General features: G+C 30.9%; 1 protein-coding gene across 1 annotated transcript; it reads left to right on the forward strand.

Moving 5' to 3' along the window:
• Window positions 1–191: 191 nt before the first annotated feature.
• On the forward strand, window positions 192–25,871 carry LOC145331993 (protein N-terminal asparagine amidohydrolase-like). The gene is made up of 10 exons (XM_080176897.1): window positions 192–318; window positions 1,876–1,960; window positions 2,220–2,272; window positions 8,486–8,585; window positions 9,021–9,141; window positions 9,716–9,821; window positions 15,057–15,098; window positions 18,562–18,648; window positions 24,614–24,740; window positions 25,069–25,871. Exons 1-10 carry the CDS (start codon window positions 197–199, stop codon window positions 25,081–25,083), a joined length of 858 nt encoding a protein of 285 aa, XP_080033023.1. The 5' UTR covers window positions 192–196; the 3' UTR covers window positions 25,084–25,871.
• The last annotated feature ends 577 nt before the right edge of the window (window positions 25,872–26,448 follow it).

The following is a 26,448-nucleotide window of genomic DNA, read 5'->3' on the forward strand; positions in this document are numbered from 1 at the left end:
GCATCGTATCATATCCAGTTTTCTACGAATATAAAAATATACAATCATAAGATTAAAACCAGCTTTTATAGCCCGTGCCTTCGGCATCTCGGGGCTAAAAAAACTTGTATTAATCTTATAATTGTACTTTTTATATAGCGGGAAAGCTGTTTATAATACGATGCGAGAAATAACTATTATTTTTCAGTAAACCAAAATGGTTGTAATATTGGGAGGTTTCAAGCTGAGTGAACCCTTACAGTCCCCTGATCAAATTTATTCTACAGCCCCGCATTTAAAACCTTATGCTGAAAAATTGGCCACTAGAGCCCCAAAAATGTAAGTATTCTTTTAGAACAAGGATGACAACATCTATAAAAGCGAAGCACTGAAACGGTAGGACAAAAGGATACTAACACTTGTATAGTGTCATAACTGAATGATCAGAATATAAATGTATAAATGTCGAAGCAAAATTGTAAATAAAATTGTTGAAAAACTGCTTGATACAGAATAATGTTTATGGACTTACATTTTTAGGACTTGATTATAGAGTTGCTTCGCTTATAATATTGTACTTTGTTGTCCCAGGAATCAGTATACCAAAAATCAGATCAATCGGATTATTAGATCACATAAAAATGTGTTGTTAAAAAAGTAAAAAAATCAACATGTTTAAAATGGACGTACGGACATTCTGGTAATGATTATAAAGTTGCTACGCTTTCTAAATCGTACCTAACTACTACAGGAATCACCATGCAAAGTTTGAAATCAATAGGACAATTCTAACATGCCTAAATTAGCGAAAAAAGCTATACGTTACGGACGGATGGACGTACGGACGGACCAACCCTTATTATAGAAAAGCTTCGCTTGTAAAAAGTGTCTTAATGCAGGGATAAAGGGATGTAATAATGATTAGCTTTAGATTTTTTCATACAAATAGTAAAATTTTGTACTTTTCTAATTGGAAATTAGAGACCCAAAAAAGTAAGGGCTCTTTTGACAAGTATAGGAATAGAATGCTGGACAGTTTTTGTTTTTATTACAAGAACGAGCTATTTGCAGTACATTTGAAATTGTAATTGATTTTTGTTATTGCTATTGTCCTATCACTCATCAAATATATGTTAAAGCACCAATTTAAAAAATTGGACACGGGAGCCCTAAAAATGTTTAGGGAAACAAGGATAGCAATAAAATAGGATAGTGTCCTGAACCAACCATAAAGAAACATTCTCCCCAATCAAATCCACTTTATACACAATAGTTCGTTAAGGATGGAACCAGATGTAAAACAACAAGGATGACAACATCCATAAAAGCGAAGCTCTGAAATGGAAGGACAAACGAATATTAACACTTGTAGATTGTCAGAACTGAATTAGCAGAATATTAATGCATCAGTACAAACAATATTGTTAGTAAATTTGTTGCAAAACTGCATAAATAGATGATACTGTTTAAGGACATACTTACATTTTTGGGACTTGTTTATAGAGATGCTTTGCTTATAACATTTTACCTTGTTGTAATAGGAATCAGTTTTCAAAAAATCAGAAGAATCGGATAATTTTAACATACAAAAATTTGTTGTCAAAAAAGTTAAAAATCGACATGTTTCAAATGGACGTACGGACATTCTGGTATTGATTATAGATTTGCTTCGCTTTCTAAATTGTACCTAACTACTACAGGAATCATCATGCAAAGTTTGGAATCGATAGGACAATTCTAACCTGTTTAAATTAACGAAAAGAGCTAACCCTCTGTGACGGACGTACGGACGGACCGACCCTAATTATAGAAAAGATTCGCTTTTAAAAACAGTGGGATATAACATATCCTGAATAATAATTTATTATGACAGGTGTTACACAATAGTTTATTTAGGGTAGAACCAGATGGGGTAATGTATGTCAGACAGAAACAGTGGGGTATAACATATCCTGGCGATCGCCTTGATAACACAAGTAAGGTAATATTTATATGATTATTTATAAAAAAAAAATATTTAAAACATATGATTGTATATGGTTGTACTTTTATCAGGGAGGAAGATGACATTGGAGAATAAATTACACTGGTGCCCAAAGTTTTATAAATCTTATTTGTTGCCTAAACTTTTAAAGTAATTTTGATTTACATTACATATTAGGTAATTTTGTTCATCACCATTGAGGAGCCACATCAATTTATCGTTTCTTGTCTTATCCCTTAGATCCGTGACATTTTAGGTAATTAAATGTGGAACTGAAGACGTGTTGACCTGCCATGTTATTATTTTCAGGTAAACCTGTTCCAGTATGGCTTCGAAACCGATCAATTTCCGTTGGATTAGAACTGGTTTTCAGCTATACTGAAATTCATGTATGGCATCGCATATCACAGAAAATTTTCCACGAATATTAAAATAATTATCATTAAAATTATTTCCAGTTTTGTTATTTCGTGGCCAATAAAAACTGGTTTAATTCTTATGATTTTGCATTTTAATATCTACGGAAAACTGTCTTTAATATTATGCGATAAATAACTATTCGACAATTTTTTCTAAAATATCTAGTAAATTTCCTATGTTAGTTAAATGCTACTAGTGGCTGAGCCCCTATCATTTTAGAGCTCTGCATTAGAAGGGTTTTGAAGGAGTTTAAAAAATGGCATAAAACCTTCCCTAGACTTATGTAAATCTACCTTGAAATTCAATCGGTTCAGTAGTTATTGAAATCTTGAGATTTAGACAAAAAAATACTTCTTTATATAATAGGATTGTACCTATTCTTTCGGTGGCAAATTTGTATTGATTTTAATCTTAATTGAATGTTAATTACATTGACTTAATTTTATAGAAATATAAATGATCAAAGTAAAATTAATATCAGTTTTCATTTCTGTTTATGTATGTAATCTTAATGCTTCTAGATTCTAAAATTAAAATCATCTAAATACATTTTTGTAATAGCAATATTTGGTAAAATTTATAGTTGTTTTCTCATAGTTACAAATATTAGTCTTTTAATAGTATTACCAAAAAGTAATTCTGACAAAATAGCCAAGGATTAAAGTTCAAAGTTGAAGTTTAAATCATATTGGTTGCAAAAAAGTAGGAATATGTAAGATACACTAATAAGTTACTTAAGACTTTTTAGTTAAAAGGTAGAAATCACTTTATATGTATATTTTTCATAGTTTATGATTTTAACAAGCTTTTCATTTCTTATGATTGATTCAAGGGATGTCGAAGGGGTAAATTGAGGGGTCTCAAAGTTTTAGAGGTGTAAAACTCCCCTTATCCCAACCGTTGGACCTCTATGTTTGTTATGCTAAATATTAAACATTTATAGCAGTTTCAAGTAAACACTGGAAGACATTATGCAAATGTGTGCTCATATTTATGACAGGGAAGCAGGGATTCAGTGATATGTCAATGCAATATAAACTAACTAGCGGCTTCGCCCCTAGCATCTAGGGGCTTTTTTCCCCAAGAGGTAATTAAAAAAAAAGAAATATAAAAAGAAAAAAATAAGTACTACTGGTGCTGCCAGTAGTTTTATGGTAACTAACTTCCCCATAAACAAAAAAAAAATTGGGGGGATTTTTTGTTTTTGGAGGGGTTGGGGGTGTCTCACCCCCTCAAGTAAATAGATTAAAAACACCACAGGACCAATAGGTATATACCCTGAAGAGTAGAATCCAATCGGTTTAGTGGTTACCTTAATGGTCTTAAGCTTCAGACGGACGAACGGACAGACATCATTCTACTTTGTATTATAAACTAGCGGCTGCGCCCCTAGAATCGAGGCGCTCTATATTCGAAGGAAGGGCACAAAATAGCCTAAAACCATTTACTTTTTATAAAAATGTAATAGCCTAAACCTATCCTGGGATCTATAAGAAGCTTTTATATGAAGGATGCTTAAATTAGTTCAGCGGTTAGTTAGATCCTTCGCTACAGACAAAAAAAAGCTTACTACTTTATATAATAATATACTGTAATAGGATTACCAACAAAAATAAATCTTTAAGAGGATAATAAAACAATTTTTTTAGGGATAGGGGGGGGGTTACAGGGCCGATTTCTCTTTGGAGGATGGAGATACTGTTTTCCAAATACGTTATAAACATTTTATTGAATTATGCACAGCATCACTGGAAAGGAGAACCATATCGGTAAATCGGCTATTTATATCCTGTCACTTTTATATAGGGATTTCATGACTATATTTTGAACAAAATTATCTTCTCTCTACTTATCCCAAAACTCCTGGATATCAAGCAACATTTAGCTTTACATATTAATAACTCAATTTAATTGTTTTTATTAAATTCATACACATTTTTCTACAAATTTGCTTGTGTTCATTGTGTGGGGTAGTTTCAGGGATCTTAAGGGATAAGACAATGGAAGATAATTTGATTTACATCCCTAATGATAATGATTATTGGTTGAAAAGTTTGAATTCTACTAGTTTGGAACCAACCAATTACATATAAAGTAAAAACACTATAAAGTCAAGGTATAAGACAACTTGGTCATAAGACCTTAGATACTAGCATAAATTACAGTACTCTCAATGCAATTTTTATTTAAACTTATAAGCATTAACTTATAAATATTGTATTAAAGTAAGATGTCTGTGTGATAGGAAGCATGTGTTTTAAATGTGTGGGATAATTAGGATCTCTATAAGGACTTTCAGGTTTTAGGCTAAGTTGTGAGGGAAAATTAAGAAAGTTAATCACGCAAAAAAATAGAACAAAATTTATCCTATAAAATTTATTGATTTACTGAAGTCTCTTGATGTCAAAATGTGTATTCATCAATCCATGAGTTGATGTTACTTAGGATCTCTAAAGAGCACTTGATTTTTTTTTGGGAAATTATACTTACTAAAATGTTGAAACTAAAATTATAACATAGGTTAATGTACTTGTTGCGTAAGTTATATTTTTAAACGCTCATAAATTAAAATGTGCAAAAAGTTGTAGTGAAATCTTTAAAAAAAAAAGATTTTTTGTCGCATAGACAACAATGTAAATATATCGATATATTATTACTTGGATGTTGCACCAAATTATTATTTACTATAATAAAGTGAAATTGCAACTCGCTAAAATAAAGATCAAGACCCTATTCCCTTCCCCCTATTGGTAAAAAGAAATGACCAATAAATGAGATCCATATTAGCAACCTGAATTTACGACAATTTTCCCCTGTCAATATATCCACGTATATCATATATCCATTTGTAAAAAGCACAAATTGTCCACTGTCCAATATATTTGACGTAATATTTTTGCGGAAAATTTACGTTTAAGCTGAAGTCACAAGCTACTCAGGACAATTGTTTTTAGTTTGCTCTTTGCAGTAGCGAAGTTTCTTTATAATTTTTTTGTCCGTCTGTTGTCCATTCTTGACTGTATGGGTGAAAATTTCACCATTGTTATTTAAGAAAAATGGATGTCGCAGTCCTTTATTTATTACTAGCGGCTTCGCCCCTAGCCTCAAGGGGCTATGCCCCAAGAGGTAATAAAAAAAATGGAGGTGCATCCACTTATTTCGAACATATTTTTTTGGGGGGAAAGAGGTTGGGGGTGTCCCACCCCCCAAGAAAATAGCTTAAAACCACCACAGAACCAGTAGGTATATATCCTGAAGAGTAAAGCCCATTCTGTTTAGCGGTTAACGAGATCTTAAGCCTCAGACGGACAGACAGACATCGTTCTACTTTGTATTATAGATGTACTCAATACTGTCAATAAAAGCCTTATTAATAGCATTATTTTTTTTAAACATTAACATTAATAAAAAACCCGTTTTATACCACTTTAAATTACACTTGGGCACTCAAATTAGGAAGGAAAAGGGGGGACCATTCACCTTAATTCTAATTCTAAAAAAGAATAAAAACATTATTTTTTTTTGGGGGGGGGGGGGGATTTATACAAAAATTTTCACTGAAAGTTTATATTCTTAAGTTTTTTACCTAATAATGTAATAAGTCAATAAACTATAAACACAGAACTGACATGAAAGAAAATAACAAGTAAAAAGTAGTAAAAGTAGTAAAAAGTATAAATTTTTTTTTTAAAGATGTTATAGAAGCGTTTTTTTCAGTATGGCTCCGAAACCGATTAATATCCTATTTATTAAAACAGGTTCTCAGCCAAACTAAAACTGTATTACATACAATTTTCCAAAAATTTTATATAGCTATTCCAATATAATAAACGACCTAGAAACGCTATATATGTTTGAAATGTATTTTAATTATAGAAAAATGCGGCAAGAAAGAGAAAGAATTTAAATAATTTGAAACCTTAATATTTTTCTCGACAGGGCTGAACAAAGAATCAATATTTAGAATATGCACTGTAGCGAAGCTGTGCTGCAGTATTAACTGTCTGTTGCTCTGATTATTAGTTTATAAATATTAAATCAATCTTGGACCCAAAGATACTTATGATTTTTAGTTTTAGCTTTATTATTCTAAAATATTTCCAATGGGTGAATGGTTCTTTTTCAATAATGTGGAGGCCTTTTTAATGTAATTTTTGAATACTTTATCTGTTTTAGCGTTAAAAATGGCTTCCCCTTAGCCTTTAGTGTTAAAAAAATTGGAAAATTTTCCTGAAATGTTACTGTGTTGACTTCTTTAAAAACTTTCTTGGATTTATAACAAGCTTTCCTGAAAATTGTACAGTTTATCCAAAAAACCCTTTAATTACAAATTACTTTGCAGTTTTTTCTATGAAAAATATTCTATGACACCCAACCAAGAGAGGGAGGGGAAACAAAAATGTTTGTAAAATATTTTGTGGTCTAAATTCTAAATGGTTGACAAAAGATTTCAATTATTAAAGTTTTGACACTTATGGCTATTCCTAAAATAATATAACGGGTAAATAACAACAGGATATAAAGATAAACCAAGTGAAAATTGTGATGTGATATTATTACCTAGAAACCTATCTCAGTTTTTACCATGACAAAACTTTTCTCTCTCGCACAAATCTAAACCAAAATTTTCATCAAAATATTTTTCTAAGAATAGGGGAGAAAATATGCTTTGATAGATCAAAGATTTCAGGAAAAATAAGCGATAACGAAAAAGGGAAGATGGAGAGATGTCAGTAAACCCCCTTTCCCCCCATTTCATACATAGATTGAAATTAATTTGAGGATTTTTAAAATCCAATGTCTAACCACGCGGGGAAACCTAACCCGTCTTAGCTTATATCGGTCGTAACCTAAATCTGCGGGGCTACCTTGCACATAATATAACCTATCTTGTAACAGAGAAACATGAAAAACTACATCCCCCTTATTTTCAATATATTCAAAATGTATAAGAAATAGAGGATTTCGAAGAGTAGCTTTACAACAAAGATTTTTTTTGTAAAGAAAAGAGTTAGATATTAGGATAGGTGTCAAAAAGATTTTTGTTATTGTTAAAAACTTTCTTTAAAAACCTGCAAAAGAAGAAATTAAAGATTTATGAGAATCTAAAACGTCATTTATAAGATGGAAAGTAAATATTAGGAACTAAAAAAGAAATTCCAGTTAAACCATTAAAAAAACTAAACCTTACGATTATTTTGTAATTCCAGTTATATAAATTTAAAAGATATAAGTGATGCAGCTGGTATTAGATGCATAGATACAAGAGATATAGAGAGATAGATATATATAGAGAGAGATAGACATATCTGTGTTGTTAACATGAAAGATTAAAATAAGTGAAGCTGAAATATCACAATTTTACCATTTCATTTCAACATGTAAACAAAAGAACACACCTCAGCTAAAACCAACCCTAAGAAAATACCCGCGACTGTCCTTATACTAAAGTAACAGGATGTTTGTCTGTCTGTTTGTCTGTGTGTCTGTACCGCAGGATCTCGCTAACCGCTGAACCTATCGGTTTTTACTTTTTCTTTTAAAATCTAAAATAAGAAATTGGGTTATCAAATTCGACTCCCCCCTCCTTAAGTGCCCCTAGAGGCCTCTAGGGGGTGTAGCCGCTAGTAGCATATATAGTAAGAGTATAGGGAAAACCTTGGCCCAAAGCTCTTTACTATGCACAGTTTAGAGTTTCAGACAAAAGTCGTACAATCAAAGTGTTGGATATCTTAAAGGCGTGTAGCACAACAATTAAGGAAAGATCGTTATTTTAGCTAGCTGCAAGTTTGACTTTAATAAAGTACATGATAATCTGGTGTAAGATCCAAGTAATATTAAATCCATTATGCTTATACAAGTGTTTGTATGTTTAAGCCTGACCTTACCATCTATCTATCTATCTATCTAACTATCTATCTATCTATCTATCTATCTATCTTTCTATCTATCTATCTATCTATCTATCTATCTATCTATCTATCTATCTATCTATCTATCTATCTATCTATCTATCTATCTATCTATCTATCTATCTATCTATCTATCTATCTATCTAACTATCTATCTATCTATCTATCTATCTATCTATCTATATTTCAGAGACCGTGCCACTGGTGTAGCGGCAATAGCGCATTTTGACGAGTTTACTAAGCGAGTCCATTTTGAAAGGATGGCAGCTGCCTTTTTAGATAAAATCAAGGTAAATGAATTATATTTATTTTATAATATATGTAGTTCTAAGAAATCTGTGTGTAAGATCCCCTGACAAAGCTCTTATAGTGTTTTATAGCAGGCAATCAGTTGATCGAAAAGAAACACTACTAAAATAAAAATTAGGAAAAATCACTGCCAAAAAATGGGGGGGGGGGGTGAGAAGAGTTTTTCCCAGATTAGATTTAATCTATGAGAATCACAACCTTATTGGTCCAGTAATTACTGAGATCTTAAGCTACAACAAACAGATAACCAGCTTTGTTAGCTTTGAAAGCATACAATTTTTTTTTAGTATTCATGGTAATTTGTCTGTAATACGATGCTATACACGATTTTTCAATATGTCTGTAACACTGCATTAATCTGTTTCAAACCTATATAGGAAAGTCAGTTAAAGCAAACCAAAAATTATATATCCTAGGCTGTCAAGAATGGGGTGTGGGAAGAATGGGATGAGGATGGGGATGGGGATGAGGGGGAGTGGGAATATTGGTCAGAGGAGGAGGAGGGACTAGAACCTGAACCAACAGTCTTGGATCCAGGTGATTGTTGTTATAGAACTTTGAATTGACCAAAAAGAATTAGCTTTTTATACTCAACTATTTTCAATTACCCACTCAATAGATATAGCTAATTGTAAATATTTGGTTGTCTTTCCAGTCAGTTTAAAGCTTAGTTTTTTTTTATGTTTTTTCATGTGAAAATGCAATACTGCACACCTTCTAACAGTTCAAAATATAGTGTAAAATTTGAAGATTATTAAAGTCTCTCCACAGTTTATAAGATAAGATAGAATAGCCAATAAGAGGCCAGTATACACTGTAATTGACCATTGGTAAAATTTATGCTGGCCTCTCATTTATTATTCTATCATATGACGTCATAATCTGTGGAAGGACTTTAATCATCTTTGTAAAATTTAGATGCTGTGTACAATTAAAATGGTAAATTTTAGAAATTGGGAGGGATGGCTAATTGGGCTATTTATTACACTAGTCGCCAAAGTCTTATGATAACAATTTCTAATCATTGTAGTCAAAGGTCTGTATGAAAACAATGTGTGAAAAAACAATGATGCACGCTTTCTAATAGTTAATATTATTCTGGAAATTTTAGATGCAGTGTACGATTTGTACGTTGTTGGGGGCTACAAGGACGACGCAGCAAAAGCAGAGAAGCTGACCAACAGATTTTTTAGGCATTTACATGATCTTACAATTAGGTATACTTACATTTATTATTTTAGTATTCTTGATATTTGTTTGATATATAAGTTTTGTTTTGTCATCAAAGAGTTAGGAACAAGGATAACAACATCCAGCGATGTTCATAATTTTCACCAAAACTTTTCTAGTAGATCATACCTACAGACTTTTGGAATCATAAGATATCTTCACACTAAAAATATATTTTTGACAATTTAGTTTATTTTTAACATTTAAAAGAAGTCTGAAAGAAAAATACCGCTTTAACTACTGAAAGACTGCTACAATTAGACCCATTACCCCAAATTTGAAGCCTTTTATATATTTTAAAGTAAAATTTCTATCATGAGTGCTAGAAAACTTTCAAAATTTTCATCTACATTAAATGTCATTTTAGAATGCCTTTAACTTATTTGCTATTGGAGATGAATTGGGTCAGCAGTCATAGCGGTGTAATTCTTGTAGACTTCCTTTAAATTATGCTTGATCTCAAATGTTTGTTAAGGTTCACAAAAGATTTAAAAGTACTTTTTGATTACAAATTTTGCGTTTAATATAGAATAATAAATATGTTTGAATGTTTTCCTATCCCAAAGGGAGGAAATAGAAAAATATTAACAAGATTCCTGTAGAATATGGGATAAGAATAAGTTTTATGAATGTTAAAAATTCTGTTTCACAAAAAGTTTTATTTTATTGTCCTTCTTCAATTTCATAGATTTTTTTTGTTGATAATAACTATAGCATGTTATTTCACATGCTATGTCTTTGAAATAAATCTTTAAATTATGAAAAACTTAAAGGCAATATATTTTCATAGATACCTTACATAGATTGGTTTTTAGGACAGAAACTCAAAAAGGTTCGGGATATTATACCTAGATCATGTCCTGAATATGATCATTGGTCTAACATCCTATAGACAATCCATTCCCCTAAATCTTACTATTCACATCACAAATCACAAATAGCAATAGAATTTTTGGATCTACTGCAGTTCACGGTAAATATTGCTGGTAACAAATATTGCCAAAAATTTATGAATTTTAAAGGCTGCTAGCTGCTAAACGGCTGAACGTACAGATCATACCCGCACACCATTTTAACCGGTATAAGAAGGCCTACAAATAATCTAGAATAGCCAAGATCCAATAATTCACAGGGAAAGCTTCACTAAAGAAAAAACGCGTAAAATAGGCCTTTTTCGCGCATTTCTCTGCACTGCGAGATAATTATGCATTATTGATTTTTAGCTATTTCAGATTATTTGAAGGCCTTCTTATGCCGCCTAAAACAGTGTGAGGGCATGATCTGTACGTTCAGCCGTTTGGCAGCTAGCAGCCTTTTAAATTCATAAATTTTTGGCAATATTCGTTACCAGCAATATCTGCAGTAGATCCGAATTTTTTTCCAGTTTGGCTTCAAAACCGAATAATATCCGCTAGATCAGAACAGGTTCTCAGCTATACTTAAAGATCATGTATAGCAACGTGTATTACAGACAATTTGGAACCTAGTAATAGTGTCTAACTTTTTATCTTTGTGACGTAACAAAAATCGAAGGATGAGAGGGGAGGTGGGAAAGGAAACCTCTAAAAAAGAGATGGATTTTTGTTACGTCACTAAGATAAAAAGTTAGACACTATTACTAGGTTCGACAATTTGCTACGAATATTAAAATGAAATTCATAAAAAATTACTAGTTTTGTAAATGGATTCAATAATTTTTCATTTTAATATCCGCGGAAATCTATCTGTAATATGATGCCATATAACTATTATAAGATATTCTATAATACATTTCCCTCCATTTTTTAAAAATATTCCGTACGCGTAGCAATCTCCATAATTTTTTGAGGAAAACTTTGTAGTTATATATTTCTCAGATATTTTAGAAACTTTTCATATTTGCAAATTGGTTATTTAAGGGTTTTGTTATAGCTATTTTGTTATGATACTATAGAAGCTTTTCGCTTGAAAAATTATAAGATTTATTCCAGTTTGTTAGCCCTGAGGGGCCAAAAGCTTTTGCTAACATAACCGGTATGAATTTTATGATTTTTTAATTATTCGTAAAAAATATATTCGAATATTATGCTATACATGATTTTTAGTATAGTTGAGAACCGGTTCTAATCCAGCGGATATTAATCAGTTTCGAAGCCATACTGTAGATTTTATTATAAACATTCCTAAAACAAACTACATTATGTATTATTGATGTATAAATTTCAATATAATACGCTAAAAGCTTCCTTTTCTGTAAATTCTGGGTATAAATTTTAGATTTCCAGAAATAAGTTAATATTTCCAATAAAAAACCAAGTCACACTATTTGAGAGATTTTTAACCTAAAGAATAAAAAATATTAAATTGCTAATATATAACTTAGTGTGGCAGTCTTACTAAAGACCTTAAATTATAACTGATGTCTCATAAACAAACGTATAATCTAGGGAAATGTCTTGGCCTCAAAACAAATGAGTTATTTATTATAAGGTCTTAAACAAGAGGTTGCAATACCCATTAGCTATCTTAAAGTTTTGTTTTCATTAAAACTAACCCTTTATCAATTTACTATCGGATATGCCTCTAGGGGCACTTGTCTTGGGTGGGGATTCTATGAGCGATTCCCCTAGGAGAGTGGTGGTAAACTCTCCAAAAAAAATTATTATAAACCTTCCCTAGACTTTTAAGAAGAACCATATCGTTTTAACAGTTAACAAGATCCTTCGCTACAGATATAAAATTGGCTCAATTCCAGCTGAATATTCACGAGGATATTAAGCTACTATTTGGGTCATTTTTGGATACTCTGTGCTACCATTGGGAAAATGTGTGGATATTCAACTTAAATTCAAGACAAAAACATACGTGGATTGATTTATATCTGAATTGTATTTATTATTTATAAGTTTGAGGATATCTAATTAATGGAATACTGATTCTTATTACGATAAGGTACAATAATCAAGTCCTAAAAATATCAGTATGTCCTTAAACAGTAGCATATACTTAAGAAAATTTGCAACAAATTTACTATAAACCGGATGGGGGGGCGTTGAACGCCCCCCCATCCGGTTTTTTCTATCTCATTTTCTGTGTGTGAAAGATAAAGAGCCCAAACTGCTTGACTTTTTAAGTATGGGTATGACACATAACTGAGAGTTGGAATTTTTTGAAAATCTCCATCCTGGCGGGCACAGGATGCCAGCAAACCTGGCAGGGTCATCCAGGTAAAGAACAAAAATATTTTTTGACTTAAACAAAGCATTTTATCTTACCAAATTACTAAAATATCCTTTAGTAGTACATCCTCATCTTAAATACAGGTGTTCAAGTCAATTTCAGGTTCCAGGTATGATCCTGCAGGTCCTGATCCTCCAGGTCTCCAGAAATCTTTAGAAGGCTCCTGTGGCCGCAATTTTTGACTTAGAGACTTCAAATTTTAAACTTAAGCTTTTCTTACATGTCTAGATAATGTATTAAAATTTCATAAAGATCCGCCGCCGTTTTCCCGCCGACCGCCGACTGCGGCGGCTGGCAGCTGCCAAGTACAGCTGCGGCCGCTGAAATTTATGTTTTGATATTTCAAATATAAAATTTACATAAAAATAAACATTTTCTACAAAAAAATTGTTCTTCTAGCTTCAAAAATAAAAAAATTACAGCCGTTTGAAATTTTTAAGTAAAAAAGGACCTAAAAACAAAGGTTGCTAAATAAAAGGGTGAAGGAAGCGAAAATTGACTTAGACTTATAAAAGGTCGGAAATTCATCATAACACAGGGGATTTGCACAAAAATTTTTAGCCCTCTAGCTCTAATAGGAACTGAGATAATAAGGGGGGGCGTTGAACGCCCCCTCCCCGCCCCCCGACTGATTAAGGTGCGGCAAGGGGCCCGACCGTTAAGGGTTAAAGTTAAATGATAGGTGTGAATTGCTTGCATTAATGTGCTTTATTGTCATGGGAATCAGCATTATGAAAGGATATAATGAAAACACCAATAGGAAACTATTGTGGATATTCAACTACCATAGGGGAAAAGTGTGGATATTCAAATACTCTTGGGAAATATGCGTGGATACTCAGCTATTATTGGGTAATTTGTGGATACTCAGCTGGTATTAAGCCAAAAAATCTTACCACCTTCTATAACAGGATATGCATTTAGAGGTTGAAAAATTAAAACTCAGGCTTTAGAATGTACAAAATCATCAGAATACATACATTTTAAAACATCCATCTTCCTAACATTTATTTTACTTTCTTTTTCTACCTTTGCGTGTAATATTCTCAGTATACAACAAGAGTTAAACATTTTCAAAGAACTTTTACTTTTTTCTTGGCAATAATGAAAAGTTTTCATTCTTTTTCAGTAGCCCAGCTACTTTATAATACATGTTTGTCTGTATAATCTTATTTTTATTTTTGTAAGTTATTAAGTTTTCTTTTTTGGAAAGCTTTACTTAGGTCCCGGGATGGCTATAGTCTTTTTTTTTCATATTTAACTCTTGGGCTAAATCTAAAACAAGGATAACAACATCCATAAAAGCGAAGCACTGAAACGGTAGGACAAACGGACATTAACACCTATATAGTGTCAGAACTGAATAATCAGAATATAAATGTATAAAAGTCGAAGCAAAATTGTAAGTAAATTTGTTGAAAAACTTCTTTATACAGAATAATGTTTATGGACATACTTACATTTTTAGGACTTGATTATAGAATTGCTTCGCTCTAATTATTATACTTTGTTGTCCCAGGAATCACTATACCAAAAATCAGATCAATCGGATGATTAGATCACATAAAAATTTGTTGTTAAAAAGTAAAAAAATCAACATGTTTAAAATGGACGTACGGGCATTTTGGTAATGAATATAGAGTTGCTACGCTTTCTACATCGTACCTAACTACTAAAGAAATCACCATGCAAAATTTGAAATCGATAGGACAATTATAACATGCCTAAATTGCCGAAAAAAGCTATCCGTAACGAACGGACGTAAGTACGTACGGACGGACGGACAACCGGACGTACGGACGGACCAACCCTTATTATAGAAAAGCTTCGCTTTTAGAAATATAAAAAACATTGATTAAAATCTTATCTAGTGATTCATAATTTTTCATCTATTTATATGTATATAAAACCTCTTTCATTGTGTTACTTACTTAATTCTTGTTCAATTTATCATCTACTTGTTGATACTGCGCTACTTATGAAGATTATTATTCTTGTTTTAGGTTGAACCTGGCAATTTGCTGCATTGGAGAGCCCAATACAAAGTAATTCTTTTTTTGTAGCTAAGCAACTCTATAATTTACTATTTACTGGATGTCTTCCGTTTATTGAGTAATAAATTGTGTCAATGTCAAATACAAAAAAAAACAGCATAATTCTAATGCACTGTGGGCTAGAATTGAATCAAGACAAAAGTAAGTACCGAGCCCTGGGACCTATATATGGTGAAAATAGACATAAAACCATGACGATTCCAGGTAAAACCAAAATATTTCAGCGGGGGCTTTTTGAGAAAATGAGATTTGAAAATTTTAAGTTCAATTTTCACCCCCTAGGAGTTGCCGCATAATCATGACAAGAAAAGCAAATATTATTTATTTTAAAGAAGGTGTATCAACTATTTTTTTTATAGCTAGCCGGTTCTTTTAGTAAGTAGTAGATGTAAAATTTTTCATAGAATTCAGATATGCAATCGGTTTTTTTGTAGACCTCTTATTTTTTAAGTAATTTAAGTTTAAAAAAAAAAAAATTAAGTCGATTTTAAGGTACTAAAATGCAACAAAAAAAAGAAAGAAAATGGTCATTATGAACAAAAATAGTAAGATCTTTAATTTGACACCTTACTTTTTCAATTCTGTCAGGTAATTATTGAAAAAATCGATTTTTTTAAACCCACGAGAATAAAAACTTTGAACTTAATTTTATTATTTCACAAATAAAAAAATATGGGTTCATATATACCATTAGAATCAGAAAAATATTACGAATCCATTGTAAGCAAAATTGAAAAAAAAAGTTTACAATATAGTATATAAACTACAATAAAAGGAATTATATGAAAATATCATATTATGTTGTACAGGCAACGTCTTAATTCTTCAATTGAGTATAAAAATGGGAAGGGGGTAAAGAGGGGGTAAAGAGGGGGTAAAAAAGGGAAAACAATAGTGTTGTCTGAACAAAAAAAATAATTGGCCATTTCTGTAATTTTTTAATTTTTTAATTTTTTTCAATTTTGCTTACAATGGATTCGTAATATTTTTCTGATTCTAATGGTATATATGAACCCATGTTTTTTATGTCTGTTTGAGAAAATATTTAGGTCTAAAGTTTTTATTATACCGAGGTTAAAAAAATAGATTTTTTCAATAATTACTCAACAGAATTTTAAAAGTAAGGTGTCAAATTAAAGATCTTACTATTTTTGTTCTTACTGACCATTTTCTTCTTTTATTTTGTTGCGTTTTAGTACCTTAAAACCGACTTAATTATTTTTTTAAAAAACTTAAATTACTTAAAAAATAAGAGGTCTACAAAAAAACCGATTGCATATTTGAATTCTATGAAAAATTTTACATCTACTACTTACTAAAAGAACCGGCTAGCTATAAAAAAAAAAGTTGATACAACTTCTTTAGAACAACTTTGCTTTTATGAAGTCCTTCTTAAAACCTCTCTATATATGATTTATTTTAGGCTGAATTTTCGTGACCTTTGCAAAGCAAGTAATAAAAATGGCCATTTATTAACTCCCTTCAGGAGTGGTTGTATGAAGAACTTTATAAAAGCAAAGTTGTTTAAAATTTAAAATAAATAATATTTGCTTTTCTTGTCATGATTATGCGGCAACTCCTAGGGGGTGAAAATTGAAATTGAAATTTTCAAATCTAATTTTCTCAAAAAGCCCCCGCTGAAATATTTTGGTTTTACCTGGAATCATCGTGGTTTTATGTCTATTTTCACTATACATAGATCCCAGGGCTCGGCACTTACTTTTGTCTTGATTCAATTCTAGCCCACAGTGAATGGATTTACTACTACATGGATCTTATACCAAATTATCATGTTCTCTTATAGCGGGGTGAAGCAACAATCCCTCCCTTCCACTCTTTTACCCCATCCCCTCCCCTCCTACTTGAAAAACTAACCAACAAATAACAGACAAGGGAAATAGCAACCTGAACAATTTTCCCCCTGACATAATTTTCAAGTATGTTCTAAATCTACATCTATTATAATTCTAAACTTTTTAAAGTAGGGATAATTACGACAACTTTCTGAACGATAATTATTTAAAATATAATTTTAAAAGTCAATATTTTGATGCCAATATCTTTTCCAACCAAAAATTTGCATTTTTCAAATACATACACACAAATTGGCTGGAGAAATTTATAAGTGGGTCAATATCAATATAAAGGTTTTGGGTAGAAGAAGACATTTTTTCAGTATGGCTTCCAAGCCGATTATAATCCGCTGGATTTGAATCGGTTCTCAGCCATACTGAAAAAAAACGAATACTAAAAAAATGTAAGGAACACAGTAATAGTGTCTGACTGATTATGACATAACAAAAAAATTAGCCAATGAGAGGCCACTATAAATTTTACCATTGGTCAATAACGGCCTCTCATTGGCTAATTTTTTTTTGTTACGTCATAATCAGTCAGACACTATTACTGTGTTCAAATGTAAGATATATACCAGTTTTGTTAGCCCGGAAATTTTGTTTCTTGGGGCTAACACACAAAATGCAACCCTACAAAAAGTTACTATACTATTTATTATACTAGTTATATAAATGTCAGTACCCCAAGAATTACCCCCGTCTACCACATAAATATATTACATTAGTGTGCACTGCAAAGAAAGTGGGGCTTGTAGTAGCTAGGGGTCAAGGAATCAATTTAATCTGGAAAACATACTTGCATTTTCATTTTTACAACATATTTACACAAAAATTGGCTGTTTTTGGATCAAATTGTAAATTCGAATTTAATTTGTAATTCATTACTAATTAATCATATTACTAGCAGCTACACCCTTGGGGCTCTGCATTCAAATAAGTAAGAAGTGGGTAGAAAATAGCCTAAAACATTCGACGTAGCTGTACTATTTTGTTTGTTTGTTTATAAGCAAAGACTTACAATTCGAGTGTTTTTAAATGGGGGGCGATTGCTCTTGGGAGGGTCTTGATACTCTCCCCTAAAATAGTAATAAACCTTCCCAGGACTCATGAGAAGCTATTCTGAAAGAGAACCCGATCAGTTCAGCGATTAGAAAGATCCTTCGGTACAAACAAACAAAAGACACACAGACATTGTTTTACTTTGTATTACAGACTAGCGGCTTCGCCCCTAGCCTCTAGGGGCTTTGACCCAAGAGGTGATCAAAAATTTTTTTTGGCGAAATTCGTAAAAAGGACCAGGGAAATCATCAGAAAGAAAAATGGGGGGGGATTTTTAGTTTTTGGGGGGTTGGGGGTGTCCAACCTCCCAAGAAAATAGCCTAAAACCACCACAGGAACAGTAGGTATATTCCCTGAAGAGTAGAATCCAATCGTTTTAGTGGTTACTGAGATCTTAAGGGACGGACAGACAGACGGACGGACAGACATCATTCTACTTTGTATTATAGATTACAGATTACTAAAAGCAATATGGTTGGTTACCTAGCACATCGGAATATGAAATTAAATATTTAAAATGGCTTATTTCTTGCTTTTAGGAGAATATCTGGAAAGGCACAACCAAAGATTTCTGGCGTTTGTTTGGACATAAGCTCTGGAGAAATATATTCAGCTGTTTATAACAGGTATAAGTATGTTTATATATCAGCTCTAGAGAAATATATTCAGCTGTTTATAACAGGTATAAGTATGTTTATATATCAGCTCTAGAGAAATATATTCAGCTGTTTATAACAGGTATAATTATGTTTGGATATCAGCTCTGGAGAAATATATTCAGCTGTTTATAAGTGGTATAAGTATGTTTGGATATCAGCTCTGGAGAAATATATTCAGCTGTTTATAACAGGTATAAGTATGTTTGGATATCAGCTCTGGAGAAATATATTCAGCTGTTTATAACAGGTATAAGTATGTTTATATATCAGCTCTGGAGAAATATATTCAGCTGTTTATAAGTGGTATAAGTATGTTTGGATATCAGCTCTGGAGAAATATATTCAGCTGTTTATAACAGGTATAAGTATGTTTGGATATCAGCTCTGGAGAAATATATTCAGCTGTTTATAAGTGGTATAAGTATGTTTGGATATCAGCTCTGGAGAAATATATTCAGCTGTTTATAACAGGTATAAGTATGTTTGGACATCAGCTCTGAAGAAATATATACAGCTGTTTATAACAGGTATAAGTATGTTTATATATCAGCTCTATAGAAATATATTCAGCTGTTTATAACAGGTATAAGTATGTTTATATATCAGCTCTGGAGAAATATATTCAGCTGTTTATAACAGGTATAAGTATGTTTATATATCAGCTCTATAGAAATATATTCAGCTGTTTATAACAGGTATAAGTATGTTTATATATCAGCTCTGGAGAAATATATTCAGCTGTTAATAACAGGTAAAAATCCGTTAATAGCAAAGCCTATCTACAATTTTTGTCAATTTAAAATTATTTGTCGGTATTGCCCTGTTAAAGCATTTTATTGGTATACTATAAAATAATATTAGTTTGTGTTGAATATATGGCAAAAAATAAATTTTGCAATAATATGGTTTTTAAAGAAAATTTAAATAGAAATTTCAGTGCATAATGCCTATTTTGGTAGGGAGAGACAATGTACTGTGAGTCATAATAGTACCCAAAGTTTTATAATTATGGTGATTGGTAAAATTTTTTAGTACTTTTATTAAAGCTTGATTGATTAGTTAAAACTAGCAAACTGATCAATTAACAATTTTAATCTACACAAGGATTAATTTTGTTTATCATCATTGAAGATGTATATTAATTTAATTCCATTGTCTTATCATTTAGATCCATGACCTATATCTCTTTTTTTTATTGTTTGTGATGTTATGTTATCAACAAAGAAAATAGAAAAGAAAAATTTGAATAATAATATTCCTCTTGTATATAATTTTAGGTAGGGGTAGCTATTCTAACCAACAATTCTACAAAAAATCACGAAACCTAATTGAGTATCTGGTGGTATATTTTATTTTTGGTATGTAGCTAAAGAGGGATAGGAAAGAAGAGAAGGAAAAGAAGAAGGGGGTTGTGGGGTTGTGGGGAAATTTTGAATTGTTTGTCAGAATATCATTCCCTTTTCCCTGGGTTTTAATAGAGTTTTATTCATAGTTTGTAATGCACAAATGATAAAGTTTTGACATGTATGTTAAAATTAAACAATATGAAGGAAGAATACATCATTTTATTTTATTAGGTTTATGTAGGTTACTTGAAATAATCCCACATTAACCTAAGATGGTTCTTATCCATTATTTAACTCTTATATAACAGTAGAAAATGTCTCAAATTTAGGCTATCATGCTACTGTGATTGTAGGGAATTAAAGGATTAAAGAAACCAGTCTTAAGAATATTGGTTGGATTTAATTCTGACCTATTTTCTCTCACTCTTGTTGATTTTTCAATAGAGTTTAAACAGCTAGACTGACCAAAAATATAAAAGTATCTCTAAACTAAATTTAGAGTATAATTTGTGTCTATAATATATTCTATTCATTGTATTACAATAGATATAGAAAATACTTGGATATTAAGACAGGGGAAATATTGTTGCCAATTTAGGTTGCTGTCATGTAGCTCATTTATTGGTCAGTTCTTTCATCTAGTAGGATTGGAGGGGGTAAGGTAAAATTGTGTATGGGAAATAACGTTATTTGGCTTGCTCCAAGTTGCACTATGTTAGAGAACATAAAAATCTGGTGTAACATCCAAGTAATAATATATCCATTTGTATTTTGTATAACATACCTTACTCAACTATCTATATTAATGTATAGTGTCTAATGCTTTTACTTTAAATGCACATTTCATTCATTATGAGTTTTTAAGATATTCAAATTGAACCAGAAAGTCTGCAAGGACCCAGGGTTCTAAAGGGATAAGACAATGGCCGATAAATTGATGTACACTTTCTATCATAATAAACAAAATTATCCCTTTTGTAGATTACAATTAGTGGTTGAAACATATAAATACTCAACTTAATTAACCAACCAATCAAAAATCAATAAAAGTTTCCAAAGTTGTTCAGCCAACAAATAAGAAAACGTTATAATAAAACTTTGGGGACTAGTGTAATAAACAGCCCCATGCCCAATCTCTCCCTGGCAAGGACTTATGTGTTAGTAGCAAAGCAAAAGAAGAAGAAAAACTAACTTTGATGTAAAAATAAACTAAAACTGTTATTAAAATTTGGTTTAAAATGGTAAAATGTGCAGATTTAAATAAAGTGTTGAAAAAATACTAAAAAATCACCAAACCTTGCGCGCAAAGAGTACTTTTTGGACTAATTATAGAGAAGGTGGAGATATATAAACAATTCCATGCAAATATGACAGATTTAATTCCTTTTAAACGCATTCAAAAAGCTGACAGTAATAGATTTATTATTTATTAGATCATACACCAGATTATCATGTACTCTAATAAAGTGAAACTTGTAGCCGGCTAAAATAACGATCTTCCCTTTGCCCCATTCCTTCCTTTCCTACTGATGAACGAACTGACTAATAAATGAAAGGGGAAATGACAACTAAAATCAACAACAATTTTTACCCTATGTATATTCTACATCTATGCTGACAGTGTAATTTACTTACATACCCTAATTTGAGAGTAGCGTCGATAAATCGTGGTAAAAAATGTTATACACTAAATCAAAAGCAATAATATATAAAACAAATCAAGTCTCCAAATATATAAAGAGAGCTCAATTTCGATAGAAACCCAAAATTAAATTGTCCCATTTCTTTTCACTATAGGTCAAATACCTTAAATTGGACCAAAAAATCAATGGTTGATTTCTTACTAAAATAAAGAAACCATCGCTATCACAAAAAAACGCACAAGCACTTTCCTTACTTTTTAAAATAAATTGATAACTGTGCATGGAAGGTAGTTTCTTTTACTATTGTTAATCCCTGTGGAGGGCCAAAATCCTTTAAAGCTACCAAGTTAAATCAGGGCATAACCATTTTCAATGACGTGAGGGATGTAGACTGAATATTTTCATGTAGTATTTCGACTTTAGGTCACATGAAGCCAGGAATAAGGTATAACCAACAAGCGAAAATAATATAAAATAATAATATGTGTGGGTGGGGGGGGGGGGGGGATGTAAAGGTCATCAATTCTGCTATATGTTGACCCCCAAAGACAGCTGAAAATAACCTATAGGTTTCGTGTCAGACAAACAGACAAACAAACAGACAGACAGACATCGTTCTACTTTGTATTATTACACAAAACTTAACTATTGTGTTTAAGCTTAGAAAAAATAGGATCAGAAATAGAAGGTGGAAGATGCATCTTTTAAGAATTCTTGATGAAAGAAAAAAACAAGGATTTTGAGTTTCTTAGCTTTAAGCATCTAAGTTATATCAAACTAGCGGCTTCGCCCCTAGCCTCTAGGGGCTTTTTTTCCCCAAGAGGTAATTAAAAAATGCAGTACATGTGGTGCAGCACCAAATAGTTATCAAATAGGTACCATCTGCATTATCAAAAAATGAGAATTTTTTTTATTTTTAGGGGGGTTTGGGTTGTCCTACCCCCCAAGAAGATAGCCTAAAACCACCACAGGACCAATAAGTATATACCCTGAAGAGTAGAATCCGATCGGTTCAGTGGTTACCGAGATCTTAAGGAACGGACAGACATACATACATCAAGCTACTTTGTATATCAAATATGTAAATTAATGAAAAGAAGGTGTATCAACTTTTTTTTTATGGCTAGCCGGTTCTTTTAGTAAGTAGTAGATGTAAAATTTTTCATAGAATTCAGATATGCAATCGGTTTTTTTGTAGACCTCTTATTTTCTAAGTAATTTAAGTTTTTTAAAAAAATAATTAAGTCGGTTTTAAGGTACTAAAACGCAACAAAATAAAAGAAGAAAATGGCCAGTAAGAACAAAAATAGTAAGATCTTTAATTTGACACCTTACTTTTAAAATTCTGTTGAGTAATTATTGAAAAAATCTATTTTTTTAACCTCGGTTTAATAAAAACTTTAGACCTAAATATTTTCTCAAACAGACATAAAAAACATGGGTTCATATATACCTTTAGAATCAGAAAAATATTACAAATCCATTGTAAGCAAAATTGAAAAAAAGTAAAAAAATATAAAAATATAAAAATGGCCAATTGTATTTTTTGTTCTGGCAACACTATCGTCTTCCCTTTTTTACCCCCTCTTTACCCCCTCTATACCCCCTTCCCATTTTTATACCCAATTCAAAAGTTAAGACGTTGCCTGTACAATATAATATGATATTTTCATATAATTCCTTTTATTGTAGTTTATATACTATATTGTAAACTTTTTTTTTCAATTTTGCTTACAATGGATTCGTAATATTTTTCTGATTCTAAAGGTATATATGAACCCATATTTTTTTACTTGTGAAATGATAAAATTGAGTTCAAAGTTTTTATTCTCGTGGGTTTAAAAAAATCGATTTTTTCAATAATTACCTGACAGAATTGAAAAAGTAAGGTGTCAAATTAAAGATCTTACTATTTTTGTTCATAATGGCCATTTTCTTTCTTTTTTTTGTTGCATTTTAGTACCTTAAAATCGACTTAATTTTTTTTTTTTAAAACTTAAATTACTTAAAAAATAAGAGGTCTACAAAAAAACCGATTGCATATCTGAATTCTATGAAAAATTTTACATCTACTACTTACTAAAAGGACCGGCTAGCTAAAAAAAAAAAAGTTGATACAACTTCTTTAAAAGTTTTCGGTTCAATAACATTTCTAGCTTATTAAGTTTTTATTTTACGAAAAAAACTGTTTGTTTTTATTTAAAAATAACATATATTTAATTTAAAAAGTTTGTTTATAAATAATTTTGGGGAAGCTATTTTACAAAATTTTGAACGACAATATTTTGAAATTTAACGTCAGACTTACTGACCACGTAAATTTTTTCCTGAAGGCTTTTAGGTAAAGGATATTTTCACAAAAATTCAGCATTTTACTCAGTTCGCATTTATAAATAGCATTTCAGACGAACTGACGGACGGACAGACAAATTTAATTAAATAGAGTTGCTTCGCTACAAAAAAGAAATGTGGCAAGGTAGAGAGAAGATGTCTGCACGAAAACGCTTTGATCAAATTACATTCCCCAAAATTTGATTCAACATATCATCACAATCAATTTTGCGAATCCTTTGCAAAAAAAACAGGACGTTTATGTCCAAAGATAAAAGCGGAAAAAAAGAAAGCGAAAAAAGAAGATAATTTTAGTGTAACCATTCCAGTTTTATTATAGTTCAAACTTTTAAACGTTCAAATAAAACTTTGTTAGACAGAATTAACAAAAGCTACATTTACATATGCTTTAAAAATGGTTTTCTTTTTTTTTTCTTTTAACAATAGTTATATCTCTAATAACTACGGCCTAAAGATTGAAAAAATAATAGCACTTAATTTTGAAGCAGATTTATTACTATTACCATTTTTAAATTTACAGAAACTTTTTTAATGACTGTGCTAAAATTTCTAAAATGCTAAATTCAAAATAACAATAATTATTTTCTTCAGGACTTTCACTGACTTTACTGAGGACATCAGAGACATGCTCATTTGTTTCCCTCCCTTGATCAAGAACAAGTCAAGTTTGAGAAGGATGATAGCAACCCAAGAGGACAGGGGTTATGGAAAAGGACAGGTAAAATAATATATTCAATATATTAAATTTATTGGTTGAAAAGTTTGGACTTCTTGTTTGCACCAACCAATCCAAATTTGATAATAGTACCCAGAATTTTTGAGGCTATGAAAAGATGACGTGGTTACAAAACTTTAGGTACTGGTCTAATTTACCATTAAAGATAATAAACTTGTGATCATTTAAGCTTCCTATTATTACAGGAATACCCTTAAACGTTTTATTAATTATAGAACAATTTTAAAAGTCTAATAAACAGTATATCTGAAAGTTTCTGTGTACATAAAAATCACGAAACCTTTTTTTCATTTTTTTCTTCTATTTTTAGGCAATTTGTGTTTAAGTCAAGAAAGAAAATGATCAAAACGTATTGGATAAATGAAAATTCGATCTTAGTGTAATAGTATAATATAATATTATAGAAATTCATCAATTGATATTTATAAAGTAGTAAGGTATTTTTGTCTGAAGCTAAAAATTGCCTGAACGAAATGTTATACTTTTCAGATATACTTTATATATGTTCTAGCGTGGTTTTAAGCCATACTCTGGCCTCCCCCACCCTTCTTTTGAGACTAGGGGTGAAGTAACTAGTATCTTAATAATTTTTTGTCTAAAATATTAACTTTGTTGTAATTGTTGATTGATTACAATATTTAAATCAAAAACTTATCATGATTTATCGTTTTAAAGGATCTGTAAATTCAAAAAAAATAATTATATTGTAATATAAATTAAAACATAAATCAAAATTCGATCTTAATTCGTGTAATATAGTATTAGAAAAAAATACTCATATAATTGTATTATTAATAATTTAATTATATATCAGATTTTGAACTTTTTAATTTATCATGCAATTGTAATATTTAAAATGAAAATTCATCATGACTTAACCTTTAATATGAAATGTAAATTCTAGTATTAAATTCTTTTTCTATCTATACATTTATAGTATTGTGAATTAAATCATGAATTGTATTTTATTAAATAAAAAAATCGATTTAAACTTTAAATTTATTGAACTGTTAATTCTATCAGAAATAAATAATATTGTAATGAATTAAAACATGATGATTGTAATGACTGATAATGTACCTAGTTTACTATTTGAAATAAATATAAACAGATCTAAATGTTAGTTTTTATAACACTAAAAGAATTTTGGATTCGGATTTTATGACAAAATACTTATTTCTGAATTAAAAATGGACATATTGTAACATGGATCTTTCATTAGATTTTTATGTTCTAGAATGAAGTGAAACTTGCAGCCGGCTGAAATAACGATTTTCCCCTTACACCACCTTTACCCCATTCCCTCACCTCTTACTGGATGAACGAACTGACCAATAAACGAGTTTCATGTTAGCAAGCTAATTTGACAATATTTTTTACACAAAATCCACGTACATTCTACATCCATTGAAATATATGATCAATCCTGAAATATGGTCTCTTTTTCTATCATTGATATAAAACGTCTTTTGCCAAAATTATATCAGTATTACCTACCAAAAATACAAAATAAATGTTCCTGTAAAGCTGCAGGATATTTTCCAAGTGAAAATAACTCTCAAGCTTGTATATGGAACTTTGAAGTTGCGTTGCTATGAGAGGTTCCTTTGGATTTACTTATTTGAATTACTTATGTCTTTCTAATTTTCATTATCATCCTTGTATATCAGTAACAGGATGTTTGTCTGTG

Source organism: Acartia tonsa, chromosome 1 (assembly GCF_053477335.1).
Source record: "Acartia tonsa isolate MP-2025a chromosome 1, ASM5347733v1, whole genome shotgun sequence".
In the NCBI taxonomy this organism is placed as follows: domain Eukaryota; kingdom Metazoa; phylum Arthropoda; class Copepoda; order Calanoida; family Acartiidae; genus Acartia; species Acartia tonsa.

Excerpts from the sequence above, each read along its gene's own strand:
- LOC145331993 (XM_080176897.1), top strand. The coding sequence starts at position 197 with ATGGTTGTAATATTGGGAGGTTTCAAGCTGAGTGAACCCTTACAGTCC. Across the intron at positions 9,142-9,715 it reads ACCAACAGTCTTGGATCCAG|ATGCAGTGTACGATTTGTAC; the intron begins GTGATTGTTGTT and ends TGGAAATTTTAG. Across the intron at positions 15,099-18,561 it reads ATTGGAGAGCCCAATACAAA|GAGAATATCTGGAAAGGCAC; the intron begins GTAATTCTTTTT and ends TCTTGCTTTTAG.